This window comes from Lissotriton helveticus, chromosome 4_1, assembly GCF_964261635.1.
Source record: "Lissotriton helveticus chromosome 4_1, aLisHel1.1, whole genome shotgun sequence".
Classification (NCBI taxonomy): domain Eukaryota; kingdom Metazoa; phylum Chordata; class Amphibia; order Caudata; family Salamandridae; genus Lissotriton; species Lissotriton helveticus.
The window spans coordinates 1,767,323,805-1,767,345,615 of record NC_136063.1 but is presented as its reverse complement, the minus strand read 5'-3'; the positions used below and the strand labels follow the sequence as shown (position 1 = coordinate 1,767,345,615).

Sequence of the window (21,811 nt, the reverse complement as noted above, 5' to 3'; positions counted from 1 at the left end):
ATGATTCAGGCTGCTGTGGCTGAGGCATTCCAGACAGGGAGGCTGTTCCTCCTTCTAAAAATTCGAGGATGGAGCCTGGTATCTCGCATGATTCTGATGGGGAAGAGGATGTGGAGTTGAAGGTTCATTATGTGCAGGGTTCAGACTTACAAGATGTCCCTCAGCATATTCGCTCCAATTTGCTGTTTCTAGAAGCTGGGATGACTGAGGAGGACACATATTTCTTTTCTCAGTAGCTAACATAATCAGACATCAAACATCCAAGCCTCTGCCCACACCCCTGCAGGCGTCCAAAGAACTATGCGATAACTTCACCAGCTTCTTCAGCGACAAGGTCTTAAAAATCTAATTATCTCTAGACACCAACAACTTACACCTCCAGAAGAGCAACGCGGCTATCCCACAGGCCCTTCCATCCGGCTCCTCTCCCCTCCTTTGGCTAAGCTTTCGCCCTGTGCAGGAAACTGAGATAATCTCGTTGATCTCGACCTCCAAACCATCAGCACACATCTCAGACCCCATTCCGCCCTCACTAATCAAAAAAAAATGAAGCTCACCTTAGCACCTATCTGGGGCAAAATCATAAACAGCTCCCTACAAAGCGGAGTGGTCCCCGACTGTCTAAAAATGGGACAAGTCACCCCTCTGCTGAAAAAACCCGGTCTTGACTCAACTGACTTGAACAATTTCAGACCGATATCTAACCTCCCTCTGCTCGCAAAAACACTGGAATGCTCCGTACTCCTGCAATTGACGCATCATCTGGACAACATCAATCTCCTGGACCCCCTCCAATCCGGCTTCAGACAAGGCCGCAGCACAGAAACCGCGATGCTGAACATCATAGACGACATTCACGGTTCTCTTGACGCAAACAAGTGCTGCCTCCTAATACTCCTTGATCTATCCACAGCTTTTGACACGGTGGACCATAAGCTCCTCATCAAGACTCTGCAAGTAAGAGCTGGCCTTGGCGAAGTAGTTCTCGAGTGGTTTTCCTCCTTTCTACATAACCGCTCGCAAATAATAACAACAAGGGTGTCCCCCAAAGATCAGTACTTTCTCCTCAGCTCTTCAACATCTATATGGAACCGCTCGCCAAACTACTCAGGAATGCCAACATCCACTTCCACCTCTACGCGGATGACACGCAGATCTAACTAGAAACCTCTTCTCTTAATGACATCCACAGACTTAATGCTGTCCTAAATGATGTTCAAGATTGGCTGACGAAGAATCACCTGAAACTCAATCCCGACAAGACCGAAACTCTTCTCATCTCAAACAAAGAAGACAACCCTCAAATCATCGAGTGGCTGAAGTCAATCGATGCTCTTAAAGGTACTCTCACGCTAGCTGACTCCGTAAAATCTCTGGGTTTCACCCTAGACCCCAAACTAACCTTGACAAACCACATTAAGAACTCGGCAAAAAGTGCATTCTTTAACCTCAGACTTCTGAACAAAATCAAACCTTTCATTACCAACAAAGACCTTAAACTAGCCACGCAATCTCTAGTCCTATCTAGACTGGACTACGGGAACTCAATCCTAACAGGCATCCCCAAATCGTACATGGCCCCATTAAAAACAACACTGCATGCGGCAGTGAGAATGATCACAGGATGCAAAAAATCTGACCACATCTCCCCAGCACTCAGAGAACTCGAATGGCTCCCGGTGGAAATGCGTAGTACCTTCAGAACAGCCTGCCTGACCCACAAGGCCCTCCATACCGGAAAACCAGAATACTTGGCAAACAAGCTCAAAAAAGCAGGCCAAGCTAGAAATTTGAGAAGCTCTAACTCCCTGCTGCTCATCCTACTAAAAACCAGAAAGAAGAGAACTGCGGACTGCTCCTTTACAGGAAATGCCCCCAAAATATGGACCTCTATCCCCCCGCACATCAGAACCATACCGTCCTATGCGGAATTCAGGATCCAACTCAAATCCTTGTTCCTTATCCGTTCCCTAGGTCGTGGGTAACTAGGATCAGCAAGCATCCTCAGAACTATGTGGTATCTCTGTATCCTATTACCAAGAAGTCCTACTGTATGAACTTTTCCTCCTCCCAAATTGTCTTTCGTTGATCGCCTTTACTTGTTACGTATCTTGTTGTTCACCTTTTCATTCCTTTTACTGTAAAGCGCTCTGCTACCTTCGAGTCTTGTTAGCGCTATAGAAAACTTCTAAATAAATAAATAAAGAAAGAAAGAAAGAGCATGAGTCCTTACGTATTCACTCTTCGGTTCTTAGAGTTTTGGAGATGGAATGGAAAGATATTATTAAACATGGGTTTTCCCAGTTTCTGGGGAAGTGCTATCTTTTGCAGGACTTTGCAGATAGGTTTCCTGCTTCTGTGTAGGTGGATTCATGGATGGCTTGGATGACGTCATAGGGTGCTATTATTTCAGATGATGCTACTCCGGCAGACTCTGTTGATAAGAACGTGGATGCAGCAGTTAAACATACTTTTGCTGCTTTTAATTTTGCTATTATATTTCCTTGATAAAAGACTTCCAGTCTTTGGCTGAGTTGATGGGCCAGGGTGAGGACATTTCTCCCACACTCGCTCTGATGGAGCAGCAGGTGTGGCTCCTTTCTGACATTACTTTTGATTTCTTGGGAGCTGCAGCTCTGCAGCTGGCTCTTCTGTCGCTGCTCGCTGCCAGTTGTGTGTACGTTCTTGTAAAGCGACAGAGGTTCGGAAAGGTTTATTGATGAAGAATCCTTTCTCAAGGGTGAAGTTCTTTTAGCCTCCTCTGGAGGCTATGGTTAAGAAGTCTGCTGAGGATTGCAAACATTTGGCTCTGGATAGGTTGACAGGTCCACACGTTCTTTGGTGCTTGGAGGGCTTTTGGTCTGGCTCGGCAAGGGAGGGCTCACTAGCCCTCTCATGGAAGACGGTGTGGCCGAAGTGCTCCTTCCACTGACAAGTCCCAGTTCCCTGCTTCTTCTTACACTTCCTCCGCTGCTTTCAAACCCTGAATTTATCGCTGTGAGCGGGGTCCAAGTGTGGGGACACCTGTCTCTCTTTGTGAACAAGTGGAGATGTCCCATTTCTGATCAGTGGGTCCTTCAGGTGGTGACAGAGGGGTTTTGCATTGGTTTTTCAGTGAAACCCCGACCATTTTTGGATCACACCTTGTCCCCACAATGGGTTGAGAAGAGAGGATCTCCTGGCAGGGGTTTTGAGTCTCATGGAAAGGATTCTCTGGCTTCTCTCTCATTGCAGGATGCTTATCTTAATGTCCGAGTCCATCGGGAGTCCCAAAGACTTCCACGCTTCTGTGTGTTGGGATGTCATTTTCAGTTCAAGGTATTGCCTTTTGGTCTTTGTTCCTTTCCCTAGGTTTTTACTAAAGTGTTGGCCCCTCTGATTGGACTGTTGCATGGGAGAGGGATTAGGATTTTTCCTTACCTGGATGATGTTTTGATTTGTGCCTCTTCTTTCCCTAGGGCAGAGTGCCATGCGCAGAAGGTTTGCCAAGTACTAGAGGCCCATGGATTTCTGCTGAATCTGAAGAAATCATGCCTTGTTCTGATTCAGGATCTCACTTACATTGGGGCTCACTCCATGACTCTGTTGGGGGAAGGTTTTTCTGCCACAGGCCCTCAAATTGACACGGATGTCGGAGATTTGTGCCTTGTTGTCCATGAACTGTATTCCTGCGAAACATTGGTTTAAAGTGCAGGGCCTGATGTCTGCTTCCTTGATGGTGGTTTCTTGGGCCCGCCTTCATATGTACCCTGCTGTCAACCATATTTTGTCCCATTGGCTCCTGTGTGGTATGAATTTCTGTCAAAGGGTGCTGGTGAATGCCCAGGTCAAGGTGGATCTGGGGAGGTGGTTGAACGAGGCAAACCTCTACCTCGGTCATCCGCTTCTGGGGGTTCCTTCTTGCATGGTGATGACTGATGCCAGTCTGTTGGGCTGGGTTCTACCTTGGGGGACTCTTTGGTCCAGGGCAGGTGGTCCAGGGCCCTGATGTCCTGTTCTTTGAATTACATGGAACTGATGGCGGTTCTTTTGGCCTTTGCAGCTCTTCTGGTGGGGTCACCATGTGCAGGTGTGGACGGACAACCAGGTTGTCATGTCTTACTTGAATCATCCGTGGTGGGGAGGGGTTGCTGAGTGTGGTCCTTCAGTTGTCGCAGATGGGTCATTTGCTATTGGGCGGAGACGATGTTGGGCTCCCTTTCTGCCATTTACCTGCTGGGCAAGGAGAATGTGGTGGCAGACTGTTTCAGCAGGGTGTTTCCCTTCATGGGTTAACTGTTTCTGACCCCATAGGCATTCCTGATGTTGCAGGAGAGGTTTGTGTCTTGGAAGGTGGACTTGTTTGCCTCTCTGGACAATGTCAAACTTCATTGTTTATGCACAATTATGACTTGTCCGGGGGCATAGGGGTGGATGTGGCCTCCGCGTCTGTTGTATGCGTTTCCCCCCCAGTTCCCTTGATTCTACAGAAAATCTAGAGGGACGGGGCTTTGGTGCTTCTGATGGTCCTGGATTGGCAGTGCCACCAATGGTTTCCATTGTTGTTGGATTTGGCGGTGCGTCCAGGTTGGGTGCTTCCGTTTCATCTGTATCCTTTGTTGGTTTCCCAGGTTCCACTCTCAGTGATCCAATCAATGTGTCTTCAGGCTTCGCTCTTGCACAGCAATCTCTTATCCAGAGTGGTGGCTAGCCTCATTCAGCAGTCATAGTATCCTTCTACTTTGAGATCTTCTGCTAAACATTTGGACAATTTTCTGGTTGGTGTCTGTACCAGGGCTGTCTGTTGATGTGTTGAATCCGGCTCATGTTCTGGAGTTTTTTGACAGAGAGTGTTGATATGGGGTTGGCCAGTTCTACTTTCCAGGCCCAATGGGCTGCTATTCGGGCATTCCAAGTTCCCCTTTTTGTTGATGTTGAGCCTCTAGTGGCTCACCTGTTGAGGTCTCAGGCATTTCAGCACCCTAAACCAATGTTGCCTCCCCTTCTGTGGGATTTTTTGTTGGTGTTGAGAGCCTTGCAGGGGGTTCCCTTTGAGCCCAAGGAGTCTGTGGACTTAAAGTCTTTGACCTTGAAGGTGGTATTTTTGCTGAAATTGCTTCTGCCCTATGTGTTGGAGAATTGAGGTCTTTCTTGAGGTCTGCCCTATTTTTGCGGTTTTTGGACAATAGGGTGGTATTGCCTACTTTTGTGCCTAAGGTAGCTACTTTCTTTCATATGGCTGAGGAGGTGGTCCTTCCTGTTTTCTTTCCTGATCCCCAGTGTGAGGAGGAGTATATGTTGCATCTTCTAGATTTGAAGCATGCTCTGTTGATTTATTTGTCATGCACTACTTCTTTCTGTAAAGTGGACAATCTGTTTGTCACTTTCAGTTTGGCTAGACAGGGCTTGAAACCTTCCATTTCTACTCTTAGTCGTTGGCAAAGGAATCTATTCTATTGGCTTATGGTGCCCACAACGGTGCTCTTGCTCAACCTGTTCTGGGGGTTGTCTACTTGATCTGTGGCGGTTTCTAGGGCTGCTTTCAAGGGAGTGACCATAAAGGATATTTGTAAGGTGCCAAGTGGTCTTCTATAAAATACCTTGATGGTACATTACAGATCTCAGCTAATGGGTGGTGCTTTCATTGCGTTTGCCACATCTGTTCTGGGTTCTGTTGATTCTTGAGATTCTGTTTCTACCCAACATGGTGTCATTAAACCTGATGTTGCTGACTTTTGTGCGTTGGCTGTCTTCTGTTATCCATGAAGCCGATTTTGCTTTGGTGTCTGCTCATGTGTTAATTACTGTGGTGAGGAAGGCAGATGAGGAGGTAATGCCCTGGTTACTTACTGGTAATCTTCATTACTCTGAGTCCTAGTATTCCTCACCACAGTATAGTTTTCCATCTCTCCCATCCCTTCTTTGGCGGCTTCATGTCTCTGTGCCTTTCATTGCAGGTCCTTTTATCCCATTGGTGGATGGAGGTGGGGCCATGTTGGATAGTTGGGAGACTAGTAATCTGACTTTCATTTGCTTGGAGTTTCTGTGGGAGCCTAAAGCTCATGTGTTATTTACTGTGGGAAGGAAGACTAGGACTCAGAGTAATGAAGATTACCGATAAGTAACCAGGGCATTAACACTTATCCAACACCCTGTTACACTCTACATAAAACTACCTTTTAACTTCCTTTTTACCTCTTCTTGTTTCTTTATCAAAATCTATAAACCTAACCTTAAACCATCACAGACATTTTGCGTCAACTCAGCTCTCCACACAACGTTAACCTATGACTTTTTTACCAACATTTTATTTTTGTGGACTATTTTTCAGCTTTTTTCACTCCAGTTTTTTTTTTAAATAGAGCATTTTTAATTCATGAATCCTAATATTTAAAAATGTAAGACATTTCATTGTAATCTAAGCTAAGAAATTGATTCCTTATCATACATTTATTTGTATGCATTGAATGATAAAAAATCAACAGTTTTTTGAACATGCATCAATAAGGTCACAATGTATTTGCGTCATACAGAAAACAATAGTACCCATTTAAATGCTAAGAATAGGTATTTTCTCTGAATTGCGAACATATAACAATTTGATCGAAAGAATGCAAGTTCACATTATTCCATATATCTTAAGTTTTTAATTTTTGAAACATAATAATGTTTGGACTGTAGGTAGTTGAACTTTATTAATGACAGGCATTCCATCTTTGCCATTCCTCTATGGCCCTGCTTAACGTTGCTGGATAGAAACCAGCACAAAACTACTTCTGTTTTTGATGGTGTAGAGCAGCTAAGTTAAAGTGTTACTTAAGCCAGAAGTCTGTGGGGATTCGAAGTCTAAATCTTGAAAATAATTAGCTTTCCTTGCTGCCACTGTAAGTCTAGCAAGCATCCATCCCGGAATCAGATCTAATGTTCAGAACAAGAACCGTACGTGCTTGAAACATCCACAGAACAGGGAGGCAACTCACCAAGACAGCAAACAGTGATCAGGACACTGCTGTGGGCTGCCCAACATTAACTGATGCTGCAGTGTCAAGAATCCAGTGAAAGCGTAGGGGCTGGAACAAAGGGGAGAAAGTAAGGTGAAGCGTAACTGGGATCACTAGGATGTCATGAAGGTTCAAAGGCACTATGCGATATAAAAGACAAAGCAAAATAAATAGACTTGCAGTTTAATAACAAACCTTCCAGGTAGTTCAGAAAGGCAGCATTCAGGAACATTGTAAACACCCTGCATAGTTTACAGTGGCTGTAAAATCGATTTGGCCTGACTACTTGATAAGGATGCAATCATCTAAAACATGAACTGTAGTAGAGGATGTGCAGTCACAGAATTCCATCTGTCATAGTCACTTTGAACAAAAGGAATCCGAAGAAAGCAAAGGAAGCAGAAAGGAAAGAGGATGGAATGAAGGAAGGGGTGGTTGTAAGCAAGCATGCTGCTGCTTCAAAAGAGCAAACAATTTACAAGAATGCATCAGTACATAAATAATCATAATGCAATACACCTGTGCAGAGCAAATAAAGTCAAGAGCAAGCTGCTTTAGCTATTCATAAAACAAATTGCATCCTTATCAGTGACAGCACCAGTAGCAACAAATGGTCATTTATTTGCATTGTGAACAACAGTAAATACGTTTTTTACTGTTACGATGGCTTCACAGTTTACTTTTATGACAAGGTTAACAATTTGGAAAGTGTAGTATGTCTTATGCTTAGGGATGGCCTGAAGCAACCACGTTCTGATGTGATTTCTTTTAAGTAACTTTCATAAGTGGTTGGGAATTAATTTACCTGGGAACCAATCACCGATGTACAAACTGCCATGTTTGTTGATGCATGTGGTTCCCAGTGCTATTTTCACATGTTTTTCGTAGGGAAGTTGAAATACCAGTGTACTAGATACATAACTGCCTTTGGTAGCTGTTTGCCCATACCGCTAGATGCATACCAGTCTTTAGTAGCTGTTTCATTTAGCCTTATCGAAGAAGCCTTCTTTGATGATCATGTCTGTAGCACTGTTAGAGCATGGCTATTAATCAGATAGGAAATTTCACGGGCATAGGAGGTTTTGTAATAGAAGTGATGGAGTTATTGCTACTTGTGAGTCATGGTCATCTACAGAACGGACATCAAGTGGAGTGGTACTACACCATGGGTTACTCTTTGCACAATGTGCATAGGCCAGGTTACACAAATTGTCCTACCATCGCAACATGCAATTGCACCCATTTGAACACGTCTGTGGCACTCTGGCATTACATCAGAGCCTAGAGCAAATTATGTGTCCTTTTAGGTAATCCTTGATGCGTAGGTCCAAAGTTAACGCATGAACACTCGTAAGTTGACATCCCCTTATTTGAGTAAATTTGTCTGCAGAAATTGATGAACCCTATTACAAATCGAAACACATAGTCAAAACAACCCGGTAGAGATGAACTGTAAGGATAGGGTATACATTTGATGTTCTGATGGGAGCCATTTTGTGAGGAGGTCGAGGTAGGTGCTAGACACCTCTTGTGATCCGACAAATGGAAGGTTCTTATCACATGTCCCAAGTGCTTAATTTGTAAAAAAAAATAAGTGCTAGGGCCCTCTTTAGGAGGCAACCACAGTTTGCATCACACATTGCCACAGTACTTAAACAACAACTAACCGTCAAACTGAAGTCTGCCAATTGAGACTGTTTGATGCCACCAAAGCTGTAAGAATGGCTTCCGTGGCAGGTATTAGTTGTTTCAAATATTTATTTGATTAACAAACAACAGTTTTTCTGTTCATCTTGTAATTGCACAAACAGCGCCACCATGTGGCAGCTCTCATAGGTAATGGTTCAGGCAATTAAGTGCTGGTGCCTAGCATCAGAAACTACTGGCATGATTAAGCACTGCATTTCCCAGCCACCCTACAAAGTGCATCAAAGGACGCAACATGCTGACACTGACAGTGAGGCAGGAGCTGGACTCTTAGCTTTTGCACACAAGTATCCAAAACTCTTGCCCGAGAAGGGGTATTTTTGAAGTTGCTTCCACCATTTTGTTTTTTTTTGGCCCTTCCTTCAATAGTCGTGGTGAGTCATTATAAAGTGTAGCAAAGGAAGACAAATAACCATTCTCAACATCATAGTATATAAAGGCGGAAAGTACAACATTAACTCCTTTTTTTTTTTTTTTACAGTAAATAGTTTGGCCAAAGAGGCCTTTGTACAGAGTGCAATAGTGTCACCAAGAATTAAATCCTGGATTCTGATGCCATTTATACTCACAGGATTCATCACAAAATAAGGCAAAAAGTAGTTCCCACATCCCAAAAAAAAGTAATAGCTTTTTAGGAAAAACACTTCTACTATAGACTGAATGTTAAAACCCCTTTTAGCATCAAAAGAAGTGAAAACAGGAAGATCAGACTTTCCGAACGTAGGTAGCAAAGTTCATATTTTAGTCAAACTAGATGCCTAGGTCTTTGAATGCATGAACGTGATCTGGGGCCTTTCTTGATACATCATGCTAAAACATTTTGAGCTAAAAATGAAAGATCTCTCCTAAAGATTAGGGTTTTAGTCTTATTTACATTCAGTTTTCGAAATTTCCTAACTATTCAATGAGGGCTAGCACTGAGGTACTCTTTATAATGTCTGACGTCTCTGACGGATGGTGGGAATCTTCAGCAGAAGCTGAGTGTTATTGGTTTTAAAACAGTTCTGAATGAATGAACGATGAATGAATTGGGAATTTCTAAAGGGCAGATTTAGCCCAGGGGCATCAAGGTGCTGAATACAGACCAATATGCAAGCAAACAGATGCCCTGCTCAAACCCACCTCTCAGGGAACAGCCAGGTCTTTAAAGTCTTTCGAAAGATTGAGTGTGATTGTTGTCCCGAAAGATCATCCAGGAGAGAATTCCAAACACTAGCAGCAGCAAGTGAAAAAGCTCTCCCGCCCCATCTCATCCTTTTGAACCTCGGAACCTCAAGGAGATTCTTTTTTGCTGACTTAAGGTTTCTCGAGGGCACATACAGTTGGAATAAGGTCTTGAAGCCTGATGGCGCAGGCCATAGTAGGCGTTGTGAGTGAGGCAGAGGGCCTTAAACATAATTCTGCGATCCACCGGGAGCCAGTGCAATGAAAGAAGAGTAGACGAGACTGAATGATGGTTGGGGAGATCCATCACCAGCCTTGCAGCAGCATTTTGCACTGTCTGCAGCTGGCCTTTGTTGATACGTAAATAAAGGGCCTTGCAGTAGTCCAATCTGGACAATATTAATGCAACCACCACTTTTTTACGTGCATCAAACGAAAGGAACTGAGAGATTTTCCTTATAATCCGGATGAGCCCAAAACAGGTGACCACTGTCCTAGAGACCTGCAGGTTCCAACAACTCCCAAGTTTTTACCATGGGAAACAGGAGTTGGACAGTTGCCCAAGGAGTCAGGCCACCACTCCCTAGACCAGATGTCTGTCCTGTCCTCAAAAATCAGGACCTCCGTCTTCTCGCCATTCAATTTTAGATAGTTTTGAGCCATTCATGACGAGACTGCTTGCATGCAGTTTTTAAAATTGTGCGCGGAGTCCCTGACATTTTGCGTGATTGACACCATTATTTGGGTGTCGTCCGCATTGGACAACACCTCCAGCCCAAACGATTTTACCACCCTTGCAAGCTGGGCCACATAGATATTAAACAAAGTGGGGCTTAAGGAGTAGCCCTGCGGCACTCAGCAAACAAGGGGGGTAGAATCGGAATAGACATTTCCCAGTTTAACTGTTTGAGACAGCTCACACAAAAAAGAGGCAAGCAGGTCCAAAGCCGAGCCCCCCACGCCTATCTCCCTGAGATGCTCCACCAATCTCAGGGGAGACAGGGTATTGAATGCTGCGGTAAGATCAAGTAAAATCAAAAGGGTGGTATGGCCAGCATCCACTGAACTCGTATGTTATCAAAGACCGCAGTGAGGGCAGTCTCCGTGCTATGAGACCTTCAGAATCCATGTTGAGAGCCATCCAAGATCTGATGTTCCCTCAAGTAAGCACTCAGGTGAAAGTTCAAGTGGGATTCTAAGATCTTTGCTGGGACCGGCAAAAGGGAGATGGGACGGGATTTTTTAAAATTTGACTAATCTAATGAGGGCTTTTTTAAGAGTGGCCTAACCACTGCCGCCTTCCAGATCAGAGGATACTGGCCCAGTGAAATGGAAACATTTAAGACTATGGTAAAATGCGGAATAAAAGCCGCCTTAACCATTTTCAGAACTTTTAAGGGACAGGGATCCAAGGGAGACCCCGACTTAACTCCATCAAGTAGGTGCTCAACTGTTTCAGGAGTAAGCTTTGGAAAAACACATAGACTAGCAGATGCCATATTGCTGGGGCAGTCCCTAGGGTAGATTTCAGGCAGGGCATCAGATATCTGATTAAGATTTAAAGTCTCCAGCTGAGCATATATATCAGATATTATAGAACAGAAAAAGGAAGAAAGACTGTCACAAAGCTCCTGGGACGGCTCCACAGAGTCAGAGGCTGTAAGCGTGACCAGGGAGTTAAAGATGTTCAAAAGCTCCTTAGGCAAAGTAAGTTCCTCTGAAATCTTTGTATAATACCTTCCCTTTTCCTCAATAATAGCTGCTTTATATATCTTCAGGGATTGTTTGTGCAGCTCTCTGCTCAAAGGAGACAGATCTCTGTGCCAGAGTCTTTCCTTCCTTCTACACTCCTGTCTCAACTTGCGCAGTCGATCAGAGAACCAGGGTGCTGAGGGCTTTTTCTAGCCAAATAGTGAGGTTTTTGGGGCAAGAGTGTCCATCACTGCTAATATCTTTTTAGAAAGCTTATCTGCAGCTGAATCAGTCCTAAAACAGAAATAACAGAACAAGTGTTCCAAAAGCTGGTAACAGAATGTATTGTGGCAGTGCCTGCCCAATTTGACATGGATCTTGAAGGCTGCTGAGTAGATGAAAAGAGAGTACACCCAAAATCTAGGTCCACTAAGTCAGAAAAAACCTTATTCAGTTAAGTGTGCATCCCACCAACCCAGACCCCAGCTTGCGATCCATCCCCTACCCCAATGCTGTTGAGCTTGATGGTGAGCCACGTTCGGCACTATGTGTCTCCATGATTTAAGTAAAAGATGGTAACAAGGTAACATGTGTCTATAATTTTAAGGCCTCGGTGTCCAACTCCGGTTTAGTTAAAGACTCCAAAACCTGTTTTAACACACTCCAGGACCACGCCCATACAAAGTGAACACACAGAAACGGTTGGTAAAGTCAGGGACCAGGACTTATGCAATAGTAATCAGCAAGGGTCATTGGGTGAACTAAACTTGAATCTGAGCAGAGTTGTACCCACTTTAGCTGCATTTATCAGTGGACAGGAGGTTCTCACTTCAGAATGTATTCCAAAGGCCATGGAGGGGCTGGGATCCTGTCCAGATGGCTGGGAGTGTTTGCTCTCATCACTAATGTAACACACTTTCTTAGCAAAGAAAGCAGACGTCATCACATAAGGCTTTTAAGTGTCTAATATCGCGAGTGCTGCAGGTGAAAGAATGGAAATACTTAACGACAGAGTAAAGTTCCCATGACCTGTTGGTCAAATATGTTAGATCGGTCACAATAAAGATGACTGGCTGCATGTAGACAGGATTTATAGATTTTGAGAAGTTTCTAGAACAAAAACAGTTTCTCCTAAGAATATCCATACACCACTGGATGCTTCAGCATTATGTTATCAAAGTGAGGTATACTAACAAATAGAATAACTTCTATCAAAGAAGGTGGCAAGGCAAGACATGGAAGATGCCATATAGACTACTAAAGGATTTTAATGCAACAATTAGTTTTCAAGCTGTTGCATGACGTTTACAGCCATCCGCTTAGAGCTGTATTCCTTAACAAAGCAGGAGTATGTGTATGCTTCTACACATTTTATATATCCCTCTTGAGAATGAGCATGCTTTATGTACATGATTATTTTAGGGGCATGACAATTCAGCATAAATAAGGAAAGCCACCCGTACGCATTGGACATTCAGTTTGAGTTCAAAGGCAAGATTCAAAATTATCTACTGTACTCTTTAATTTTTTGGATAAGATTGAAGGCTTCTAGATTCTGCACAACATTACATTAGTTGCTGTCAGTAAAGTTTTCGGCATTGGAATTTACATCTTCTAGAAAAAGCAGCAAGACAAATAAACAGGGCAATATGCCAGTGCAATCTGGTAGTTAAAAGCATGTTGAAAAAGAAGAAACATGCACCAAAATGTTTTGTAATGTTGGAGGTCAGAGAGATGATGACATGAAAGAAGCTGACACTGGTGTAAGAAGAGCAGCAGACGCAGCGGAATACTTTATGTTAAACTATACCTTGTTAATAGCCGTCAAGTGTATCAAATAATGGCTATTGAACAGGTTGGAACAAAGTTTGCCTTGCTGAAGATGAAGTAATCAGAGTGAGACAGATAGGGGAATAAGATTTCAAAGATAGAGTTGCAAGGCAGTGTGGAAGAGCAGACGTTGTATGAACACCTGATGTATTGGGGTGAAGTAGTGTAATATGTCAGTGTCTACCGTTGTCAGTGCCAATGGCAGAAAATCATAGGAGAATGAGGGTGATGCAGAAGTAGACCATTTCAGTAGTCGGTGGCAAATGTAGCATGGCTCATTTAATTATGAGCGGGACAGAAATCCAAAAAGTAGAGAGCTAAACAGAATAATGTCAAATAGAAGTAGCCCAGTTCACAGAAATATAAAGGACAGGGGTGATTCAAATACAAGCGACAAAGGATTTTCACCTATTTTGTAGGAAGTTTGCAAGCTATTTTCCTTTACATATTTTACCACAATATCCCCATGTTGTGTACATGCAGCAATATGGGTTGCGATTTAATCTGGAGTGCATGGGGCCCTCAGAGATCCGCACGAACAATGATGTGGTGAGTCCTCATTGGCCTTACAGGGATATGGGTTTCTTGGCTCACATATCAAAGACATGGATGCTGCTGCTTCTGTATAGCAATTACCATATACAACTGTAGTCTGTTTTAATTTGGGTCAAGGAATGGTTCCCACCCAGGTTTACTCTTTTCCCAAATCATGGCAATCGATATGATTTTATATTTGGTTAGAGCACTGGAGGTAAAAAGACCTCTGCGGATGCCCTGTTCTATCAAGTCTCTCTATAGGAGTCTGGAAGCAGGTGGGCGGTGGATGTGGAAAGTTTTGGAGGTAGAGTACAGTTACCTCAATGGTCCCTGAATTTCTAGGAGTGATTGCTGCATTACGCCCGCAGAACGATAGCACATGAACAGTAGACCATAGAGATAGCTTCCAGATTTCTGCGATGCCTTGGGATGTACCATGAGGGGTTTCCAAAAGTCATCATTACAATTGTAAGTGACACCTTCTGCATAAAATGGGCATTTTTTTAAGTAAAACATTACAAGCTTTTGGCAGAAGCAGGGTGAGCATACTATCATCAGCTTGGTTGTGACCAAGGGTGGAAGAGGTGGGAGCTTAGGAGCTTAGCAGGAGGCTAGTGTGAGGGCCTCATCCTCCTTAATTGTAAATTAGGCCATAGTAGTCAGCTACAAAAGCAATGTTAAACTCGAATATGTTTTTTTATTACCAGTGTATAAAGTGTTTGAACAAATTTCGAAAAAAAGTGTTTTCATTACAAGGATCATTATATAATTTCCCTGTGTAAATAAACATGAGAAAAAGATTCTTCCTGCTCTGAAAATGTTAAAAATTATATATTCTTTTAAAGCCAGAAGCTAAAGGAGCCGATATGGTGTTTAGCGTGGTAACTTGACAAGACAGTACACCTACTTAGCACCGGGGTCAATATACCATTTATTTATTTTTCCAAGAAAAAGTTTCATATAAATAAAATAAACGTTATATCAATTTTAGTAAAAATAATAATTATAACAAATAATAATAATAGGGCATACAAATGATACAGGGTATTGTTAATACAGCAACGTTCATAACACAACAGAAGACAGACTTGATAAAAATCTGTATGGAAAATTGTATCAAAAATAAATCTTGATATCACAATCCTCAGTGCTGAATATGATCAAACTTGTGATACAGGAAATACCTGAATGTTTAAAGACATAGTAACGGCATTTACAATATTGCAAGTAAAATAGAAATGAATAGGACATGAAAAATGCAATTGAATGACAATCTTTGTAGTCCATTAAGTAATGGTCTCTCTAATGTCTTCTTTAAAAATGGTGATGTTTCAGCAGCCATTTCAGCTCTGCATCATCCCCATGAAAGAGAAAAGCTGTGAAGTATTGGGCATCGATTTGTGTTTTCACTCCGGTCAAAGGGTTCTTCACAGGATACATGACAGGGCAGAAGGCAGGAGGAGAGGGAATGAGTTAAATACAGCTATCTGCGTATGCCAAGAGCCTTCAATATGTGTTACCTTGCAACTTGTAAAATCTTATTCTTGAGAGCAGTGGTCATTCGGCAAAACATTGTTAAGAAAGGGAAAGCCGTGCTGAATGACACCTCTGTTTCATATCCTGTCTCATTTATAACAGGGATGAATGCGTCAATTGAGTATGCTTTCCACAATAGTCGGTGGCGTAGCTAGTGCTCTGGCCGCCCGTGGCGGTCCCTGCATTAGCCGCCCCACGCCAGCCAGCCACAGTGGAGAGTGGGGTGCTGGCAAGTTTTCTCCGTTTGCGTCCTGCGGCAGACGCATTAAGGAGTGAGGGGGTGCTTGCTATTGCACCCGAGACGGCAGGTAAAGTAGGGGGGAGGCCGCTGCCCCCAAAACTCGTGCCCCTGGGGTGGACCCCCCCTTAGCTAAACCACTTATTAAAGTACATTTCACCACTAGCTGCTAGGGTGTAAGTTGTCAACTAAGGCAAAATGTGATTGAATGTTGCTTTGATTAATACATGTATCACTCCTCATTTTGAGAATGAAAGTGCCACTATTAGCATAAATATCTTAAGGATCAAGAAAGGGCTGGCTTTAGATGAGTAAAGGAATAATATGATTCAGCTTAGGAGAGAGGGTCATGTTTGTAGGTACACACATAGGCATGAATATGGGATTCTTGAGAAAAGTAGGAATAACAAAGAATTGGTTTAGAAGTGAATCAGCATAAGTGAGAGACAGTGGTCAATAGAAGGAGGGATGTTCCTCCGAGCCAATAAATGTGATGTGAAAAGGAGATTTGTAGATAATGTGATTCAATTCCATTAAAACATTATTTATTTCGGCCTCTATGGCCATAAAAGCACCAAGAAAAGAATACAGCACAGTTTATACATATAAATATTGCAATGGATAAAGTGCGCTTGCATTGCAGTATTTAAATGATTCTGAATATGGGTATAAAAAAAGGTATTAATTCAAAATAGATATTTTCTTTTTAAAACATTTTAAAAAGTAGTTAAAAAGCATTAATTTGTTTTATTTGCATTAAAAAGTTAAAATTATCCGATTGACCCTGATTTTATCATGGATGAACGTACACACCACATACAAAATAAATAACGAGTGACTGAATACACTATGGCCAGACTAGTATCGTATTTTAGGAGCCTATAGACCTCCACATAATGCTTTGTCACAAGATTCCGGCATATATGTTGTAACCATCAGTGTCTATCGGCATACATGTTGTAACCATCGGTGTCTATCCTTCTTGTATGCCAGGCAGACAAATAGTACATGTTGATCCATCTCTGGATTGTCTGCACAGACTGGACAGCCCTGAGTCAGAGTGTTTCCCCATTTATTTGTAAACGCATGCAGTGGTAGTACACCGTGCCTAAATTGTAGATACTGTTTTTTGCACGGGGAGGCTGCATGACATGAATAAAAGGTTCTAGCTTATAATGATCTTTGGCCTCTATAAAGGATAGGGTCAGTGTGCCAGTGTTGGCCTTTATCTGGTTAAGTTTAAATTCTCTAAAAATCTTTGACAAGGCCTTCTTGGGAGTTATCGTGCAAGTTGCTTCAGCATTAACCCATAGGTCTCCCATCCTCATAGCAGCCAAGGTGTTTTTAATATAGGACAGCCATGGGATTTTGCAAACTCTCTGTAAATGTAGGACCTCCTTTAGCTCTTCTCTAAAGAACTCAAGTTCCGGAGTACTCCTTATACGTCTCCAATAGAGAAGAGTTCTAAGGCAACTTCCTCTGTAAATGGGCTAACCCCAAGGTCCATACAGAGTGGCGTCAGCGGTGTACTTCTAGGGAGACCTAATAGCTACCTAAGAAAAGAATTCTCATTCTTTGAGAGGGGAAATTTTGTTTTTTAGTGAGTTGATCTCCAAACCCCTACTTGTACAAAATAGATGAAAAATATCCAAGGCCCTCTGTATTCCCATTGGGGACTTGGATAATAAGAGGGTATCATCGGTGAACATCAGAGCCAGAACCCTGTTGTTCGCCAGCCTAGGGGCATCTATGTCCCTCCCAGCATTCAGAGCCCCCACCAGACCATTGATGAATAAGCAAAACTGGGTCAGGGCCAGGACGCATCCTTGTCTTACCCCTCTGTCTATTGGGATGGGGTCAGTAAGCTCACTGTTGAATGAATAAGGTATGAATGAATAAGGTATTCATTGAGCGCACGGTGGCCAAGCGGCTTCCTGGCGCTGAGAGCTCTACTGAACAGAACAGAACAGGGCCGAGGAGGTTAACAGGAGTATGCCTGGGCAAACAAGAAGGTCTTGAGCACTCTACGGAAGTGTGAGAAAATGGGAATTGAGAGCATAGATAGAGGGAGAGAGTTCCAGAACCGGGGGGCAAGAACAGAGAATCTGGTACCACCAGTGCGGGATTTGCGGAAGCGGGGGACAGTGAGGAGGGCAGAAGTAGAAGAACGGAGTGTACGGGCAGGGGTGTGAGTGGAGATCAGGGTATTGATGAACGCCGGAGCAGAGCGATCAACAGCCCGGAAGACTAGGCACCCTAGTTTAAATAAGGATCTCTGCAAAACAGGTAGCCAGTGAAGTGATTTAAGGACAGGAGTGATATGGTGAGTTTTGGGAAAATGAAAAATAAGACGGGCAGCCTGATTTTGGATTGCTTGGAGACGGCGAGTTTCGTAGGCAGGGATGCCCACGAACAAGCTGTTTCCATAATCAAGGCGGGAGGTGATAAGGGCCGAAATGATAATTTTAAGGGAATCCAGGGAAAGAAACCGGGAAATTTTTCGAATCAGACGGAGGGAGAGAAAGCAAGAGGACACTACAGAGCTGACCTGGCCGTGCATTGACAGGTCCTGGCTAACCTTGATGCCCAGCGTTTTAACAGAGGAGACCTGGGTAGGAGGGGGGACCAAAGATGGGGGGCCAGAAGGCAGAGGACCAAGGACTGGATGAGCCACCAGTCAAGACAAGCTCAGTCTTGTCTGGGTTGAGCTTGAGATGATTGGCGCTCATCCATTCGGAAATAAAAACCAGAGTGGAGCGAAAAAATGATAAGGAGTGAGAAGAAGAGGAAAGATCAAAGACGAGCTGGAGGTCATCTGCGTAATTATACACAGAGACCCCCAGATCAAGAAGAGAAACAATGAGGGGACGAATATAAAAGTTAAAAAGAAGAGGAGAGAGGGAGGAACCCTGAGGAACCCCACAAGACACCGGGAGGGGAGAAGCGGAAAAACCAGAGAGGTGAACAGCTTGTGAGCGACCTGTAAGAAAGGACGTGATCCAGGAGAGAGCAGAGCCCCGAATGCCCGCTGCGCCGACACGGTCAAGTAAGATGGTATGATCAACCGTGTCGAACGCAGCGGACAGGTCGAGGAGAACCAGAGCTTGGGGGGAGTTGGTATCGGCCTTGGCTTTCAGCTCATCAAGAACCGCAAGCACCACTGACTCCGTAGAGTGGCCCGAGCGGAAGCCCGCTTGATGGGAAGCGAGGAGATGGTTCTGCTCAACGTAAGAGGAAAGGCAAGAGGTAACATAACTTTCAAGAATGTTGGCAAGATAGGGTAAGAGAGAGATGGGTCTGAAATTAGAGAGGAGAGAAGAATCCAGACCAGGTTTTTTGAGAATAGGAAAGACGATTGCAGATTTAAATGAGGAGGGGACGAAACCAGTTGAGAGAGAAGCGTTAAGAAGAGAAAGAGGAGTGGTAGGGCAAGAGGTAAAGAGAGTTCTCAGCACGCGAGCAGGAGCACAATCGGCTGGAGAGCTGGACTTGATTTTAATAGGCAAAGCAAGGAAAGAGTCCAAGGAAATAGACGGGAAGGAATCGAGGGAAGAATTGGGAACAGGGGGAGCAGGATAATGGGAGGGGATGGATGTGGTAGGAATGTTAGATTTTATTTTAACGATCTTCTCAATAAAGAAGTCGTTTAAGGAGGAGCAGAGGGCCTGGGAAGGAATGAGCTTAGGGCATACACGATCGGAGGTGGCCAAGTTGTTGACCAGAGAAAAAATCTCTTTAGATTTGTTCGCGGACAAGGCGACCTGCTCAGAGAAATACTTGGTCTTGGACGCAAGGATGGCTTTCTTGTTTTTACCATACCTAACTTGAGCGTTGTTGTTTTCCGTGGAGCCATTTCATCTGGTAACAGAAGTATGGGGAGATCATCAAATCTAACAAAATGGACCACAATTTTTCCCTAGGGACCAGGTCGAAGGCCGATTTTAGGGCCACAAAGATCAGATAGAGGGTGCCTCCCTCCAAAAGCACTGTCTTCCAGTTCAGAAGTTGCAGCCTGAGTATCTGATCTATTGTGGACACCTTAGCTCTAAACCTACTTGTTGGGACTGAGTATAGAATGCTCCTCCATCCAGCTTTCCATAGCACTCGTGAGTATATTTTTTGGATGACATCTATGAGGCTTCTTGGATGATAGTTAGCAGGGAGGAGTGGTGAGCCGTTTTTGTAAATTGGATTAATCTCTGCCCATAGCCATGACGGGGGAATCGACATTCCATGTAGGATGGCATTGAACAGGGTTCATAGGTAGGAGGCCCAAATATTAGGTTTGTTACATAAAAGGTCACCCGGGATCTTATCTAGCCCTGGTGCCTTTGAGAGGGGTACTCTTCTCAATGCACCCATTACTTTTATTAGGGCAATTCCAATGACAGCGGAATTATGGGACTGCAGGGAAATGTTATCTGTAGTGCTCAATTGCAGCACTCACATAAGAAAATAAGCATTTTCGAACATATTGTTGATTTTTTGACCTGAAAGGAAATGGATTATACTATAGTCGGCCCAATAACTCTAGGAATCAAATTTATCAACAGGGCCACATTTATCAACACATTTTACAATGCCCCGTAGATGGCAAATTCTAGTCTGCTGCAGTGCAATGATTTCTCTATGAATTATGTCATGCAAGAACATGAAAATAGCGAACACATTCAGAAATTTTAGTTCCAAAATACCAAAAAGTTATAACTTATCATTTGCATTTGGGACAAACTGAACTACAGGAAATCTCCAGTACCCATGCTGTTTAGCATATGCACAGCACAAACACCAGGGGTGTAACCTCCTCTTGCACATATAAAATGGGACTAGCAGGGGCCTGCCTATTAGGGCTGAGGAGCATCTCCCCCCTGCTGACAGCACCACAAAAAGTGAAAAAGCAAATGGTAATAAAATGAATTTATCACCATTTTATTTTTCCCTTTTCCCAGCTGAGCTGTGTTTGGGGGCAGGGCTGCTGCTGCTGACTGGCAGCAGGGGGGTGGTGCTCACTCGGCCAGTTTACACTGCACATGTCATTTTAGCTGGCTGTTTTGTGACTGCCAGCCTGACATGTGCAGTGTAAACCTCTCCATCCAGCTGCCTAGGACAGCTGGTAGAGAGCAGGCACAGATTCCCAGTGCCTACTGGAGCATCGAGAGAGCCCGTTCCAGCCAATACTGTCGCTGCTCTCCTGCTGCTAACACTAGCAGCAGCATTGGAGCAGTGTTCAAACTGGTGTGGAGAACTGTTGCAGCCTGCAGTTCAGCACCAAGGGACTGAAAGAGGACCGGTGGTGAGACAATGCATACAAGTAGGTGAGTACCTTTTTATTTTTATGTATTATTGCTAAGCGAAATCAAAAATGTAATTGGACTTTGGGGCAAACGAAATTAGAAATTGTTAACCATTATAAATATCATGGGATATGGTTTGTCAAGTCTCTAAAATGGACTATGCACCTGGAGGCCCAGAAAGTTAAAGCCCTAGCTTCAGTTTGCGGGCTGAAAACTTTCAACAGTAGCTATGGTGAGATGTCCCACAGACCACTGTTGAAGGCATTCAATGCAATTATCCCCCCACAAATGCAATATGGTGCAGACATATTATGCTTAGGAGGGAATAGTTCCTGGAACAGAGAAGAGGGGAAATGTTTAAAAGCACTATTGTCATTACCTAGCTCATCAATGTTACAGTCAATCAGATTAGAGCTAGATGTGACTTCGTGGGATGTCCAGGTACAAGTAGGTTTGTTAAGGTTCTGAAAACGGCTGGGAACAGGAGAAGGGATGAAAGTGTCACAATGGTGTATGGAGGAGATCCAGAAGAGTGAACTTAGGTGGGCGAATGAAACAAGAAAGAAACTGTACTCCATCTGAGATAATTTAAAAGTGGAAATGGATTTGCTGTCCCTGCAAAGTCAAAGAGTGAGCTTAAACTCCTAGGGAAGGAACTGTCCAAATCAAACGATATAGAGTATCCGTTAAAAAAAGAGTCCGTGCAACCCCTGATAAATAGCTGGAGGAAAGAAAATTGGTATCCCTATTTAGACACCCTGCTAAATCGGGGGCTTAGGATGGAACTTTTAAGGGTGAGAATTGGGATTAACCCATCTCGGTCAAATGACAAA

The 21,811-nt window shown here is 43.6% G+C and overlaps 1 protein-coding gene across 1 annotated transcript in view; it reads right to left on the bottom strand.

The window, feature by feature from the left end:
* The window catches only part of LOC144827679 (protocadherin-11 X-linked-like), a 420,026-nt gene that overhangs the window by 4,251 nt on the left and 393,964 nt on the right, over nucleotides 1-21,811 (bottom strand). Inside the window, exon 4 of the mRNA XM_078685909.1 lies at nucleotides 6,960-7,049. Coding sequence (XP_078542035.1) covers nucleotides 6,978-7,049 — 72 coding nt within the window. The 3' untranslated portion in view covers nucleotides 6,960-6,977. The remainder of the gene's footprint in view (nucleotides 1-6,959; nucleotides 7,050-21,811) is intronic.